At 54.2% G+C, this 11,574-nt stretch overlaps 2 protein-coding genes across 3 annotated transcripts; one reads left to right on the top strand and one right to left on the bottom strand.

The window, feature by feature from the left end:
- Positions 1 to 91: 91 nt before the first annotated feature.
- On the top strand, positions 92 to 5,336 carry LOC101405760 (transmembrane protein 198-like). The gene is made up of 5 exons (XM_014786585.2): positions 92 to 842; positions 1,865 to 2,123; positions 2,755 to 3,336; positions 3,779 to 3,936; positions 4,059 to 5,336. The coding sequence occupies exons 2-5, from the start codon at positions 1,949 to 1,951 to the stop codon at positions 4,191 to 4,193; spliced, it is 1,050 nt and encodes a 349-aa protein (XP_014642071.1). The 5' UTR covers positions 92 to 842; positions 1,865 to 1,948; the 3' UTR covers positions 4,194 to 5,336.
- MMP19 (matrix metallopeptidase 19) lies at positions 5,086 to 10,817 on the bottom strand. 2 transcript variants are annotated; one of them, XM_087442261.1, is made up of 9 exons: positions 10,773 to 10,817; positions 10,196 to 10,281; positions 9,292 to 9,422; positions 8,833 to 9,048; positions 8,112 to 8,357; positions 7,554 to 7,679; positions 6,810 to 6,974; positions 6,519 to 6,646; positions 5,086 to 6,340 (listed from the first exon to the last, which is right to left on the bottom strand). In XM_087442261.1, the coding sequence occupies exons 2-9, from the start codon at positions 10,207 to 10,209 to the stop codon at positions 6,041 to 6,043; spliced, it is 1,326 nt and encodes a 441-aa protein (XP_087298387.1). In that variant the 5' UTR covers positions 10,210 to 10,281; positions 10,773 to 10,817; the 3' UTR covers positions 5,086 to 6,040. The 2 variants fall into 2 exon arrangements, with proteins under 2 accessions (XP_087298387.1, XP_014642075.1); XM_014786589.2 differs by lacking the exon at positions 10,773 to 10,817 and adding an exon at positions 10,590 to 10,763.
- Positions 10,818 to 11,574: the final 757 nt, after the last annotated feature.

Here is an 11,574-nt window from a genome sequence, read left to right as displayed (position 1 = left end):
CAGCTCCCAGGCCCCGTTACGGAGCCGGGATGAGGGACTGGGAGGGTAGCTCCGCTGGGCTCAGCACCGGAGCGGAGCGCCAAAAAGCCCTGCACTTATCTGCATGCTGCTTTGCATCTCATTTGCATACCGAGCTGTTCAGTCGACGTCTACACGCGCCCCCGCCCCCACGCAGACCAGGCTTGGGTTTCCTCTCTGTCGGTCCCCTCCTCGACACACTCCTCTGTTGTTAGTCCCCCTTCCAGACCCCGTCTTGCTCCGCAAGTTTTTGCACCCATGAACCCTTCGCCGGCGCCCCCAGACCAATAAGAGCCCCTTCCCTGGGTCCCCGATCCCGACCACCAGGTTCTCCAGAAGACAATACTCCAATTCTCTGGGAAGTGGAAGAAACCAAGCCGGAGCTAGGGGTGCGCAGGGACCCCAGTCCGGGCTTTGAGAGCTTCGAGTTGTCGAGTCATCGCCTAAGTATTCAGAGACTTTTACCCCAAACCTGTTGCGGTGCCCCCAAAACCCTTCTCTGCTATGGTTGGGGGGGTCTCTGGTCCCAGGGTAGAACAGTAGGCAAACTGGATACCCCCACACACAGGGGAAAGAGTTGGAGGGGCCGCCCCGTGATGTCACCCCCCCCACCCCGTCCCCTTCCTCCACCCCCCAAGCTGGTTGCATTTAGCTCACGGGCCTTGGGCTACAACTTGCGAGAGTTTAGGGGGCAACGAACAGAGTGGCCCTGGGGGTGCCCACGCCCGACAGCCGCCCCAACGCCTAGGACCTGCGGGCAGGGATGCAGCTGGGGGTCTAGGGAAGCACTTCTACCCCCTCCTCTCCTCAGCCCTGGCAGGGTGGTGAGTAGTTAACACCCCCTCCCCAACCTCTCCTTGTTTAGGGTCCCCAGACTTCCAAGCGGATTGAGAAGAGAAACCCCAGGGATTTCCCAAGCCAACCCTCCAGCCTGTTAGGACCTTGATGTCCAAAAGAAGACAGCTGAAGGAAGGTGCCTGCATCCATCCTACCCCACTCCCACAGTGCCCCAATGCCAGCCCCCTCTTGGTGTTCTCCTCCTCTCAGGAACTGAGTTGAAATCCCACTGGCAGCCCTGACATCCCTGAGGAAAGAGAGGGGAAGGAAAAGTCCCACCAGTGTCCTGAGGGGAGGAGCAAGAGGCTACCAGGATGTGAGATGTCTGTGGGCAAAGTGCCTGCTTAGTCCATGAGGGGCTGTGGGAGCTGGAGTGTGGCTGGATACCCGTATTCCCAACAACTCCATCTCTGCGTGAAGCCAAAGCGTCAAAACCCTGACAGCGTGGGTGACTGTCTCTAATTGAGTCCTTGTCCCAAACTCTTTTGGTGTCTGGTTTTTTTCCTCTCTTCTTTCCCTGGGGTTGGAGCAGCTGGGGAGAGATCCCACCATGACTCATTCTCTCCTCTTTCTCCTCCTTCTCCCCGCTCCATTGACCCCACCCTTCCCAGTCCAGTGGGGTGGTATTGAGTCCCAGCAGCAGATGGGGCAAGCTTTTTTTCAGCTGGAATAGCCTGCTGGGCCTTTAGCCCCCAGTTCCACTAGTGCCCCTAGGCCCCTCCCTCCACAGAACTAGGACTTCTACTTCTCCCATCCCACCCTGGAAAGCTAGGGGGTAGACAAAGTCTCATTACCTTATAAGATTTTTGTTAAAGTTTTACTTAGTGTCCTTATTTCAGAGGATGGTAACAATACAGCTGGCTCCCCTCAGTCCAATCCTGTAGATTTCTTCAGTTACCCTGGCAGGGCCATGCTCCCTCCTGAAATTGGCCATTCTTCAAAAGAAATAGACGTACAGAGTCCTTAAGATTGATGGGCACCTGAGTTCCTGCTCCCTACCCCCTTGCAGGTTTCCAACCCCCTCAAGACATTCATGGATGGATGACAGGAGCTGATACTGACCTCCCCCTCTGTGACCATCTTCTCTTCGGCCATGGAGGAAGGCTTGCTGCCCCTGGCCATGACCTCTGACCCCAGGTCCTTTAATCAACAACTCCCAGAGCCTCCAGATCCAAGATGTGTCTTGGAGCCCCAGGACAATCCTGAATTGGCACCTGCCCTGGTGTGTGCTCTTTGCTGCTGCTTTGGAATCATCTACTGCTGCTTCGGTGAGGGCAGGGCCAGGGTTCCGGGGGGCAGCTGCCCAAGACTGTCACCCTCAAGGATGATGCTAACTTTCTCCATTGCTCCTGGGCCACCTCTACTCCTCTATCAGGGACTGTCTACCTTCAGTGTGACCCATGCTGCTCTTGCCAGCTCTTCTTGTCCATCTCCCACACCCGTGCTCTCCAGCTCTGACACCCCCCCATCCCCCCCATCACCACCCTCCAGCCCCAACAACTATTCAACTTGCCTTCTCCCTCCCTCGTACCTCAAAACTCCATTCCCAGATTATCCTCCATGTTTACGGCTTCTTCACCCTTCCCCAATAACCTGAATCAGTCTGTGCTGATTTCTTCCCAGCTACCATCCCTGGAAGGACTAAACCTTCTTTCTATACCTACTCCCCTCAATGCATCCATCTTACCTCCTGAGTTTCCCTCCCGTCCCCTCATAGTTCCTGAAAAGTCCCTGCCCTCCCTGAGATGATCCCTTTCTGCCCTTGCCTTGAGGTCCCTGGGTGTGCTGCTCCTGTCTTCTGCTCCTCTGGTTAGCCAGTCCTCTTCCTTCTAATTCATCAGAGCCATCCCGATAGACACCCGCTTTCTGTCTCTCAGTTCCTCCTGTCTCCCCTCCCAGGCTACCGCTGCTTCAAGGCAGTGATGTTTCTCTCGGGCCTGCTGTCAGGAGCTCTGGTGATCTTCCTGCTGTGCCACAAGGAGCGAGTGCTAGAGACACAGCTGAGCCTGGAGGTGAGCGCGGGCATTGCGCTGGGCATCGGACTCCTCTGCGGCCTGGTCACCATGCTGGTTCGCAGTGTTGGGCTCTTCCTGACTGGTCTCCTGCTAGGCCTAACTCTGGGCGCCGGGGTCCTGCTGGGCACCGAGCCCGTCTACCAACCACCTTCAGCCTGGGTGCCGGCCGGGGGGCTGGTGGGGCTGGCGTTGCTGGGAGCCCTGCTCACGCTTCGATGGCCACGTCCATTCACAGTTCTGGGCACAGCCCTGCTGGGTGCTGCGGTGCTGGTCGCCTGTGCTGACTACTTCCTGGAGGGGCTGGCACTGGGCAGTCGGCTAGGCCAACGCTTGCAGGCACTTCCAGCCTTGCCTCCTCTCTGCTGGTATAGCTGGGTCTTGCTGGGGACCTGGCCAGCCCTGGGAGCCCTTGGGGCCCTGGCCCAGTGGAAGCTCATGGACGAGGAACATGGAGGCCACGCCAATGGTGAGTTAGTGCTATGGGACAGAAGCAGCCAACCTGTGCCTTCTCATGTACCCACTTCCCAGACTTGAGGAGAAGGGGGAAAATACACTTGAGGGAGGAGGGCGGAGGTGTCTAAGGTGAATGGGCCGGAGCATTGAAAGAAAGTTGGAGTTGGAGGAGCCAAAGGTCTGGGTAAGAATGAGAAGAGAAATTGTCAGAAGGAGCAAGAAAGAGTTATTGGGGACTGTTATAGAAGGAAAGGAAGATCTCAGGGAAGTCCAGGAGGAAAGTGTAGGAAGATTCCAAAGAAGACTTTCTTTTGGAATAATTCGTGGGACTGTGAGGCTTGAGAGAGTCAGAACAGGGAGATGGAGTGGGTTTCTCCAGAGTGTGAGTGTGTTTAGGCGTGGGGTTCAGGGTCTAAAGAGGCCTCCCTGAATCTGTATTGCCCCCTCCCGAGCAGTGGTCTTGAGCCACCAGCGAAGGCATCTCCAACTCCTTCGGATCCGTCAGCAAGAGGCCAAGTGGCACCGGACCTCCCCTGGGGTGGGGCTCTGTGAAGGCAGCTACCGGCGCCAGCTCCCCCACAATGCCCGGAGCCCTGCTGACAGTCTGGCTCCAGTGAGTTAGGGGGAAGAGGGTACTCTGGGGGATGGGGCAGAGGGCCCATGGGGATGGTCAGGGTGGGAGGGGGCTCTGACCCAGGCCCTTCCCTTTGTCCTCTCTGCCCTGTGCCCCTGCAGAGTTATCTCCAGAGCCTTCGAGAGCGCCAACTAGGACCAGGCACCCAGGCCACAGCCCCCCACACCATCCTGGACCTGGATTCTGACTGTGGTTCCACTGTACCCCTCACCACACCTGGTTCCACCCAGACCTGAGCCTAAACCTCCAGTGATGCCCCCACCCCTAGCAAGGGCCTGGGAATACTAGGTGGGCAGGGTCTGAGCCCACAGGACCCACACACAAACTTCCTCACCTCTTGGATTGGAGATAGAATCTGTGCTTCAACCCAGACCAGCCCTGTAGGGATATGTTTCAGGGAAGACAGAGAGGAACCTTGTGGGGAGGGGAGAAGAATGGAAGTATGAGTACTTACCTCTGTCCCATAACAGAGGTGCCCTGGTCCCTGAAGCAACTGACTCCCTAATTCCCTCCAAACCAAGGAGGCCCTTACCCAAATAGCCTTTTATATGCCTGCCTCAGTGTGCCTCACAATGGTAAAATACGGGGTTTTGTTTTTGTACGATGTATATAAAATCAGGAAGCCTCCTAAAGCACTTAATAGCTTTTTGTTGGGGAGAAGGGCACAGAGGAGCTCCAGGACCCCCTAATCCCCAGGCCCCTCATTAGGGGGTAGTTGGGTTCCTAGCCAGCCTTTCCCCCTGGACCTGATAGGCTCAAGCCCCCTTCTGCTACCTCAGTTGGGGGTCTGTCCTCCATGGTGTTTCTCTTTCTCTCCTTCTTAACGTGAAGAAGACCACAGGGTAGTGCCTGGCTCAGCACCACCTACCCCAAAGACTAGCTTCTTGCTCCAGGGAGAGAGCATTGACCAACATGCCAGAGTCTTGCCCTTTTGCTCAAAGGAGCCTGGTCTTTGGGGCTGCGTGAGAGACAAGTGCCTTCTCTGCTGCGCATTGGAGATGATGCAAATCTCTTCCTCAACCAGAACTTTGTCCCAGCCACTAACCATTCTAACTCTCTCCACTCTGATTCTCCTGCCCAAAGTCTGTTCCCTGGTTCCCTAGACAGCCTGAAAGAAGCTCTGTCTCTCCCCTGGGCAGCGAGGCTATGACGGGAGGGAGGAAGAACATGGGAGCATGTGAATAAAATGGTATTGAACACTGAACCAGGGAGTCTGGCCTCTACTGTTGCAGCTCTTTTCTGTCTTTGCACCCCAAAACAAAGTTAGCCAGACTGACAAGTCCTCTGTCCCCTAAAGATCTGATAAAGGTACCCTTATCAGACTGGACTGCTGTACACACACACACAGCCAGAGGAAGAGCTGTTCGGTCCTCTCTTTTGAACATGAAGTTAGCTTTTATTAAGCACAAATGTGCCAGACAGTGTGCCAGGCACCTCACATACAGTATTTCATTTAATGCAACAACCCTGAAGGATTGGTATTAGCATTTTACAAATGGGAAATCCAAGGCTAGATAAGGTTAATTAACTTGCCCAAAGTCATAAGCAAGTAAATGTGATTCTCAAGGATTCCAAAGCCCCTGCTCATTTTACTGGCCATGCTGTTCTCTCGCACTTTATCCAGGAAGAACAGGGCCCAGGCATCCAGCTTCCCAGCTGTTGCCTCCTGTCCACTAACGGCCTGATTGATGCCTTCCCTCTACCGCTGTCCTCCAGAGAGTAGATAACACAGTTGGAAGTGCTCTCTAGGACAGGGAAGAAGTGGATGGAGTTGGGGGCTGACCCAGAGCTAGGGAGTCACTGCCCAGGAGGGGAAGAGCACAGGGGAGTGGTGGCTAGGGCTGGGACATGTAGAGGCCTGAGGTCTGTGTGGTTCATGCCCCTGCTGCAGCGCCTGCAGTCTCGTGAGCAGGCATGTGATTCAGGTCTTAGGCCTCTGGAGGGTGACATTACGAGGAAATGAAAGGGTAGTGGGGCCTGTGGCTGAGCGGGTAATGTCCAAGATTGTGTCTCTGGGTGAGGGGTCAGTGTTCAAGGAGGTATCTATGGCTGAGGAAGTGGTATCCAAGATTGTTCCTGTGGCTCAGTGGTCAGTGCCTGTGGCTGAGGGAGTGGTGTCCTCACCGGATGGGGTCGTGTGTGGGGTCTGGGGACGACAGTGCATCCAGTTGTGGGCAATATCTCTGGGATAGCCTTTCTCTACTCGAAGCTGCCGGTTGAGGGCCCAGTACTGTTTGCCCTTGAAGAAGTAGACACGGCCATCTCGCCAACTCATAGCAGCTGAGGGCTGGTCTGGCACTCCCGTAAACAACCCCTTGATTGGTTTGGGGTAGCGGCTCAAGTCGTTTCGGGCCAGCTCATCCCACTGCCAGTACCCGGAGCCCTAGGCGTGGGGTGGATAGGGAGAAGAGGAGGATGAGGAGAGAGCTTAGGGACCCCCAAGGTCCACCTCCAGCCCACTGCAGCTGCAGGAGGTCTCCCTTCAAGAGCAAGTCTCTGCTTCTCAGTGTGAGGTATCCCGTCCCAAATAAGAAGGGATTTGCCCTTCTTGAACTTCGTACCTTAAAGAGGAACACCTTTTGGTTGAGAGGCCAATAGAGAGCTGCATCCAGGTTGGGTTCTACTCTATTCAGAATCTTGGGGAAGCCAGGATACAGCCTGAAATTAATGTAGCGCCACACCTTGTCTCCTGAGAGCGTGTAAGGAAAGAACAAGTCACCTCTGTCCTCAGGTGGTAGCTTTTGTTTCCTCCATTCTACCCTGTCAGAAACTTCTCAACTATCCCTCTACTTTTATGGCTTCTTTGATGGTAGGCCCTCCTCAGGTAATACACTGTAAACTAGTCCCCTTACCCTTAAAGAAGTGAATCCATTGTGTTCGAGGAGAGTAGACAGCAGCATCCAGATTTCCTGGGAGCCCCTCCCAAAGGGCAGACACTCGGAACAAGGGACCCAGCCCTGAATCTGTCACAGTCCACACGTAGTTCCCCTTGAAGGCATAGGTCTTTCCACGGGGCCCTGAGAGCAAAAGTGTGTCAACAAGTCAAAAAGACAGGGGTCAAATAAAGACTTGTGGGTATCTCAGGCAGGCTGATTCCTCAAAAATTCACTCAACTTTAATTCAAGGAGAAGATTAAGGGCAGATAAGGATGATCCAGTGTTCTCCTTGATTGTTAAGAGCACTTCAGCTCTGGGCCACTCAACAAAACAAAAGCCCTGCAGATAGCTGCTCCCCCTTGGGGGCCCCACTTTCCACCCCGAGTGGCTTCCAAGTTGTCCTTCCATGCAGGTACAATACCCTCTCTAATAAACATTCCAGTTAATGTTTTCTCCATCTTGCTGTATTTCCAGGTGTGTTTTAGTGGCTCTTATAAGGTGGCAACCAAGATAAATGCCTGCCTGGCCCATCTTTAATTTGGCTCTGAACCCTCCCACCCCATGCCACATGCCTCCTTCCATGCCCACTAACCCCTGCCTGGTGTCTAACTTCCATTGCTCATGCTAAGGTCCCATGTCACTCCCATTTGTCCAGGTCTCAATCAAGGTCAGCGGGCTGCCCTCACTGCCTGCCTACAACCTGGAGGGGAAGGGCCTTACCCAGCATCATGGCATCCAGTTCTCCACTGCAGGGGTCCGGCATGGGACTGGGTTCTGTGGGCACTTGGGGTACAGTGGGGAGCTCCGTCTCTTCTTCCTCATCCCCTGTGTCTGGGGTCTTCTTGCCTGTAAGGTAACGTAATGCTGCTCAGGAAGAGAACTCAGAGCACCTGGCCTCCCCAGTCTTCTGTAAGTTGGGCTCAGAGGCCCCCTGGGGAGAGGAGAGGGGGAATTCTGGAGACATTCCCTTCTTGGGAGGCACGATCATATTGGCATCAGCAGGAGACACGTTTTAGTTTTGAGAGGGGGAAGGAGGTTTGCTGGAATGTTCATTCTTCATCCCCAAGAGTGGATGGCAGGGGAGGGAGGACTGGAAGGAAGATTAGACATGAAAGTGTCAGAAAAACAGCTCCTGAAAATGAAGAAGGCTGAATAGCTGGGCAGGAGGAAGCGAAAGAAACCAAGCCATTTCCCTCCATGGAGGTCAGATCTGTCTCTTCAAGCCTGAAGAGATGCTGGTCAGAAAGACCCTCGTGATCACTAGCAGAAAGGACTGACCATAGAGAGCCTGGATCCCTGCCACATCATCTGGGTGCAGCTTGAAGTGGGGCCGGTAGCCAGTGTAGACAGGGGCCATGAGGGCCTGGGTGTATCGGGAGTGCCCAAGCCCCAGGGCGTGGCCCAGTTCATGGGCTGCAATGATGCGCAGGTTAACCCCCCGGTAGGTCCTCTCAGTCCAGAGCTCATCTTCATCAAAGTGCACGCTGCCCAGCTCTGGGATGTCAGCATGGGCCAGGACCTTCCCTGGACAGAGGCAAAGGTGGACAGGAGGGAGGTCAGAGTCTCCTAGGCTGGACCATCCCCTGCCTGTTATAAACTCCAGTTACTCCAATCCCTTGAAATTCCCCCATGTATATTCACTGTCTCTTGGATGCCTCTCTCTCTCCTTTCAGATTCCCTTGTCATCACCCACGTTCTCTCGGGGATGCCCATTACTCTATCCCTTTACCTCCCAGCCATTCTCTCCTCCCTGGCCCAGTCCTCTCTGAGGTGTGCCTGCAGCAGGGGACTTAAACCGACAAGGAAGGCATGAGCTTCAAAAGGGAGGCTAGGTAAGGCCCAGGGAGGTGACCAACTGCTCCTCAAGGGAATTTTAGAAGGTGGTTAGAGACAGGTGGACATAGGGGACAGCCTGAACATTAAGGTTCCAGAGTCACTGGTTCAAGGGGACAGAGATAATCTCAGGTCTGTGAGGTGTGAGCAGAGAGCTCGTGCCTACCAGGCCCATCAAAGCCTTTGGAGCAATACAGGCTTCGGCGGCCGTGGAAGGAGAGGTGGATGTCAGCCCAGCCAGCCTGCACCTCCTGGAAGGTCAGTGGGGTCACATTGCTCCAGTATTGGAAGGCTTGAAGCAGGGCTGCCCGGGCTGTCTGGGATGGGATTGTGGAGGGCAAGTTCAAGATGCGGAATTTCAGGTGCTTCTTTCTCCAGCGACCTGATTATCAGACCAGAAAATAGATTAGAAACACAGATCCTTCTGCCAAGCCCAGCAAGCTCCCCTGAGTGTGGCACTCAATCAGCAAAGCTATGTAACAACCCCTCTGGGCAAATGACAATCAGATAATCACCAGGTGATCATCCATCAACACTGAGCTGGTCCAGGCTGTCCCGATGCCACCCGTACTCTAGTGCCATGCCACCTCCTCGTCTCCCTCCCTTTCCCAGGCTCAGTCCTTACCCAGCAGCAGGTATTTAAGAGTCCTCTTGTTGAAGGGGTCCTCTAGGCCACAACGGGGTTGCCTCATGCGCACCCTTGTGGCGTCATCCAGCTGACCTGAGACTGGCAGCTCAGATGCTTCCTGAAAAGCTCTGAAAAGAGGGAGACGGATGGATCCAGCAGGGCAGGGGAATATGGAATGACTGGCAACTGGCAATAGCTCTTTGGCCCCCTGCTGCCCAGGGTGGTAGCTGAGAATGGCATAGAATCTCTGAAGCTGTTGGGGTCACTCCAGTATCCAATCCTTATAATTGGGACTTTCTCTTCTGTTCTGCAGAAATGGCGATACTCCAACGTCACCCCCCCCCATCTTCAATCTCGTATTTAGGTAAGGTTCCCCTCAGGTGTAGCCTTCTTCCCCTACTGCAATTTCTAACCTTCTCCTGCTCTGGGGAAGTGTCCCACCCCCCATGCTCTGGAGACTCTCCCACCACTGCTCCAACCTGAGGGCCTGTCCTCCCTCAGCCTTCTCCCTGGTGGCTGGACCCCCCTCCCAGCCCAGCCTGCTCTGGGGCAGTTTCATCCATCAGGTACTGCAGGCACTGTGGATTTTCAAGGGACTGTGAACGTATCTGAGAGCAGAAAGAAAAATGATCCATTAGATCCAAAATATGAAAAGAAAACTTCAAAATAGAAATAAATGTTGAATTAAATGTCTATAAAAGGCATCATGTTCACAACTCAACCCATAGTTTTACATATAAATTATACTTCATGTGGGATATGACTAAATACTACCCTTTCCCTAGATCCCCAACATGGATTTGAGTCAGGCAGAGGTGGGCCTGGGGAGAGAAGGGATGAGAAGAGGGAAAGAAGACTTTGCAACCTTGACCCTGAAGACATACACCTTCTGACCTCTCACCTCAGAGCCTCCATGATATCTTCTGGCCTGAAGTCATCAGTTCCTTCTAGAGTCTTCTGTAGGTACCCATATTGCAATAGGTAATCCTATGATGGTGGTAGGGGTAAGCAGAATAAGAAGGGGGTTAGTCTCAGGGTAAAGCTTCTAAGAGCCCTGACAGACCCGTGAGGATAGGAGGGGGCAGACATAGGAGGACTAAAAGAGAGGCACCTTAGGGAAGGGGCTCAGGTGGAGGAAGGGGAAGGAGTGGGAGATGGGCAGGGGTAGATCAAGGAATAGAGGAAGGAAGGGAAAGGCAGGAAGGTTGAAGGTCAGGAGGGAGGCTTGGACTGGACTGTGGAGCAGTACCCCCAACCTTCCCCTGGCCTGGGTCCCTCTTTCCCAGGGGACTCACCACTGCTGCCTCCTTCTCTGCAGTCCCCAGGGCCCGGCCTGAGACTGTCATGGGGAGTAGGAAGCCCAGCCACAGTGGCTGCCAGTTCATGATCCCACCAGGCAGGAGCTTCAGAGGCTGTCTGTGCCCTCTGCCCTGAGGTGTCCAGGAGCTGGGGGAGCAGGGCTAGTGGGGGGCTCTTACCTCCAGTTCTTCTCACTCTCCAGTCCCTGGTCCTCTTTATAAAAACTTCAAGGGAGGAGAACTGGGGGGAGTGGCAGTGGGAGGTGACTCAGCCCAGAGATATGTTGCAATTCACCGTTAACCCCTGCCCTGCCAGACAGCGGGAGTCAAGAAGAGCCCCCAACACACTCCCTCAGAGACATCTGCTGGAGACGGGAAGACTTTTCATGCTGTCCTGGGGGTGGGCATCCTAGCAGGATGAAAAGCAGAATCTCTGCAGGGACTAGGGATATGGACCATGGCCATCCCCTGGAGTTGGACATTCCTGTGCCCCAGGGGCCCTCGGGCAGCGGACCCCTCATCTTCAACTTTCATGTCTCCGTGCGTGCCCTAGGAGAGGAAAAAATTAAATAAAATCTAAGAAGTAGGAATCTTATTAGTGCTTGGGTGTCAGGTGAAGGAATCAGCGTGAGGTCTCAGTTTCTTTGTACTCAAGACCAAGTTGGGAATTTAAATGCTCTTGAAGCCTACTTGTGTCTGCTTTAATAAAAAGTCATTATTTCAAGCCTTTAATGAACCTGAAATGTGTAGGTGGGGGTTAACAAGGGCACAAAGAAGTAAAGGGTCAGAGCCTGCCTGCAGAGAGCTTACAGATAGGGTGAGGCTGACTCAGGTACCTGAAGTGAGGTGAACCAGGATGCCAGGTGGGAGGTGCCCCATCCTAAGGGTCATGGGGCTGTGGGTAGGTTTGAGGAGAAGGCAGGCTTTGAGCTGGGCATTGAAGGCTGGCTACGAGTTAGATGGGGTAAAAAGTACTAAGAGA

The sequence above is a fragment of the Ceratotherium simum genome, chromosome 17 (genome assembly GCF_057802395.1).
Source record: "Ceratotherium simum simum isolate JZ-2026a chromosome 17, ASM5780239v1, whole genome shotgun sequence".
NCBI lineage: Eukaryota > Metazoa > Chordata > Mammalia > Perissodactyla > Rhinocerotidae > Ceratotherium > Ceratotherium simum.
Note: the sequence above shows the minus strand (reverse complement) of the source record. Positions and strands in the feature narration are given on the sequence as shown.

Excerpts from the sequence above, each read along its gene's own strand:
- LOC101405760 (XM_014786585.2), top strand. The coding sequence starts at position 1,949 with ATGGAGGAAGGCTTGCTGCCCCTGGCCATGACCTCTGACCCCAGGTCC. Across the intron at positions 3,337-3,778 it reads ACATGGAGGCCACGCCAATG|TGGTCTTGAGCCACCAGCGA; the intron begins GTGAGTTAGTGC and ends CCTCCCGAGCAG. Across the intron at positions 3,937-4,058 it reads CTGCTGACAGTCTGGCTCCA|AGTTATCTCCAGAGCCTTCG; the intron begins GTGAGTTAGGGG and ends GTGCCCCTGCAG.
- MMP19 (XM_014786589.2), bottom strand. The coding sequence starts at position 10,679 with ATGAACTGGCAGCCACTGTGGCTGGGCTTCCTACTCCCCATGACAGTC. Across the intron at positions 10,282-10,589 it reads CAGAGAAGGAGGCAGCAGTG|GATTACCTATTGCAATATGG; the intron begins GTGAGTCCCCTG and ends CCACCATCATAG. Across the intron at positions 6,341-6,518 it reads AAAAGGTGTTCCTCTTTAAG|GGCTCCGGGTACTGGCAGTG; the intron begins GTACGAAGTTCA and ends CCCCACGCCTAG.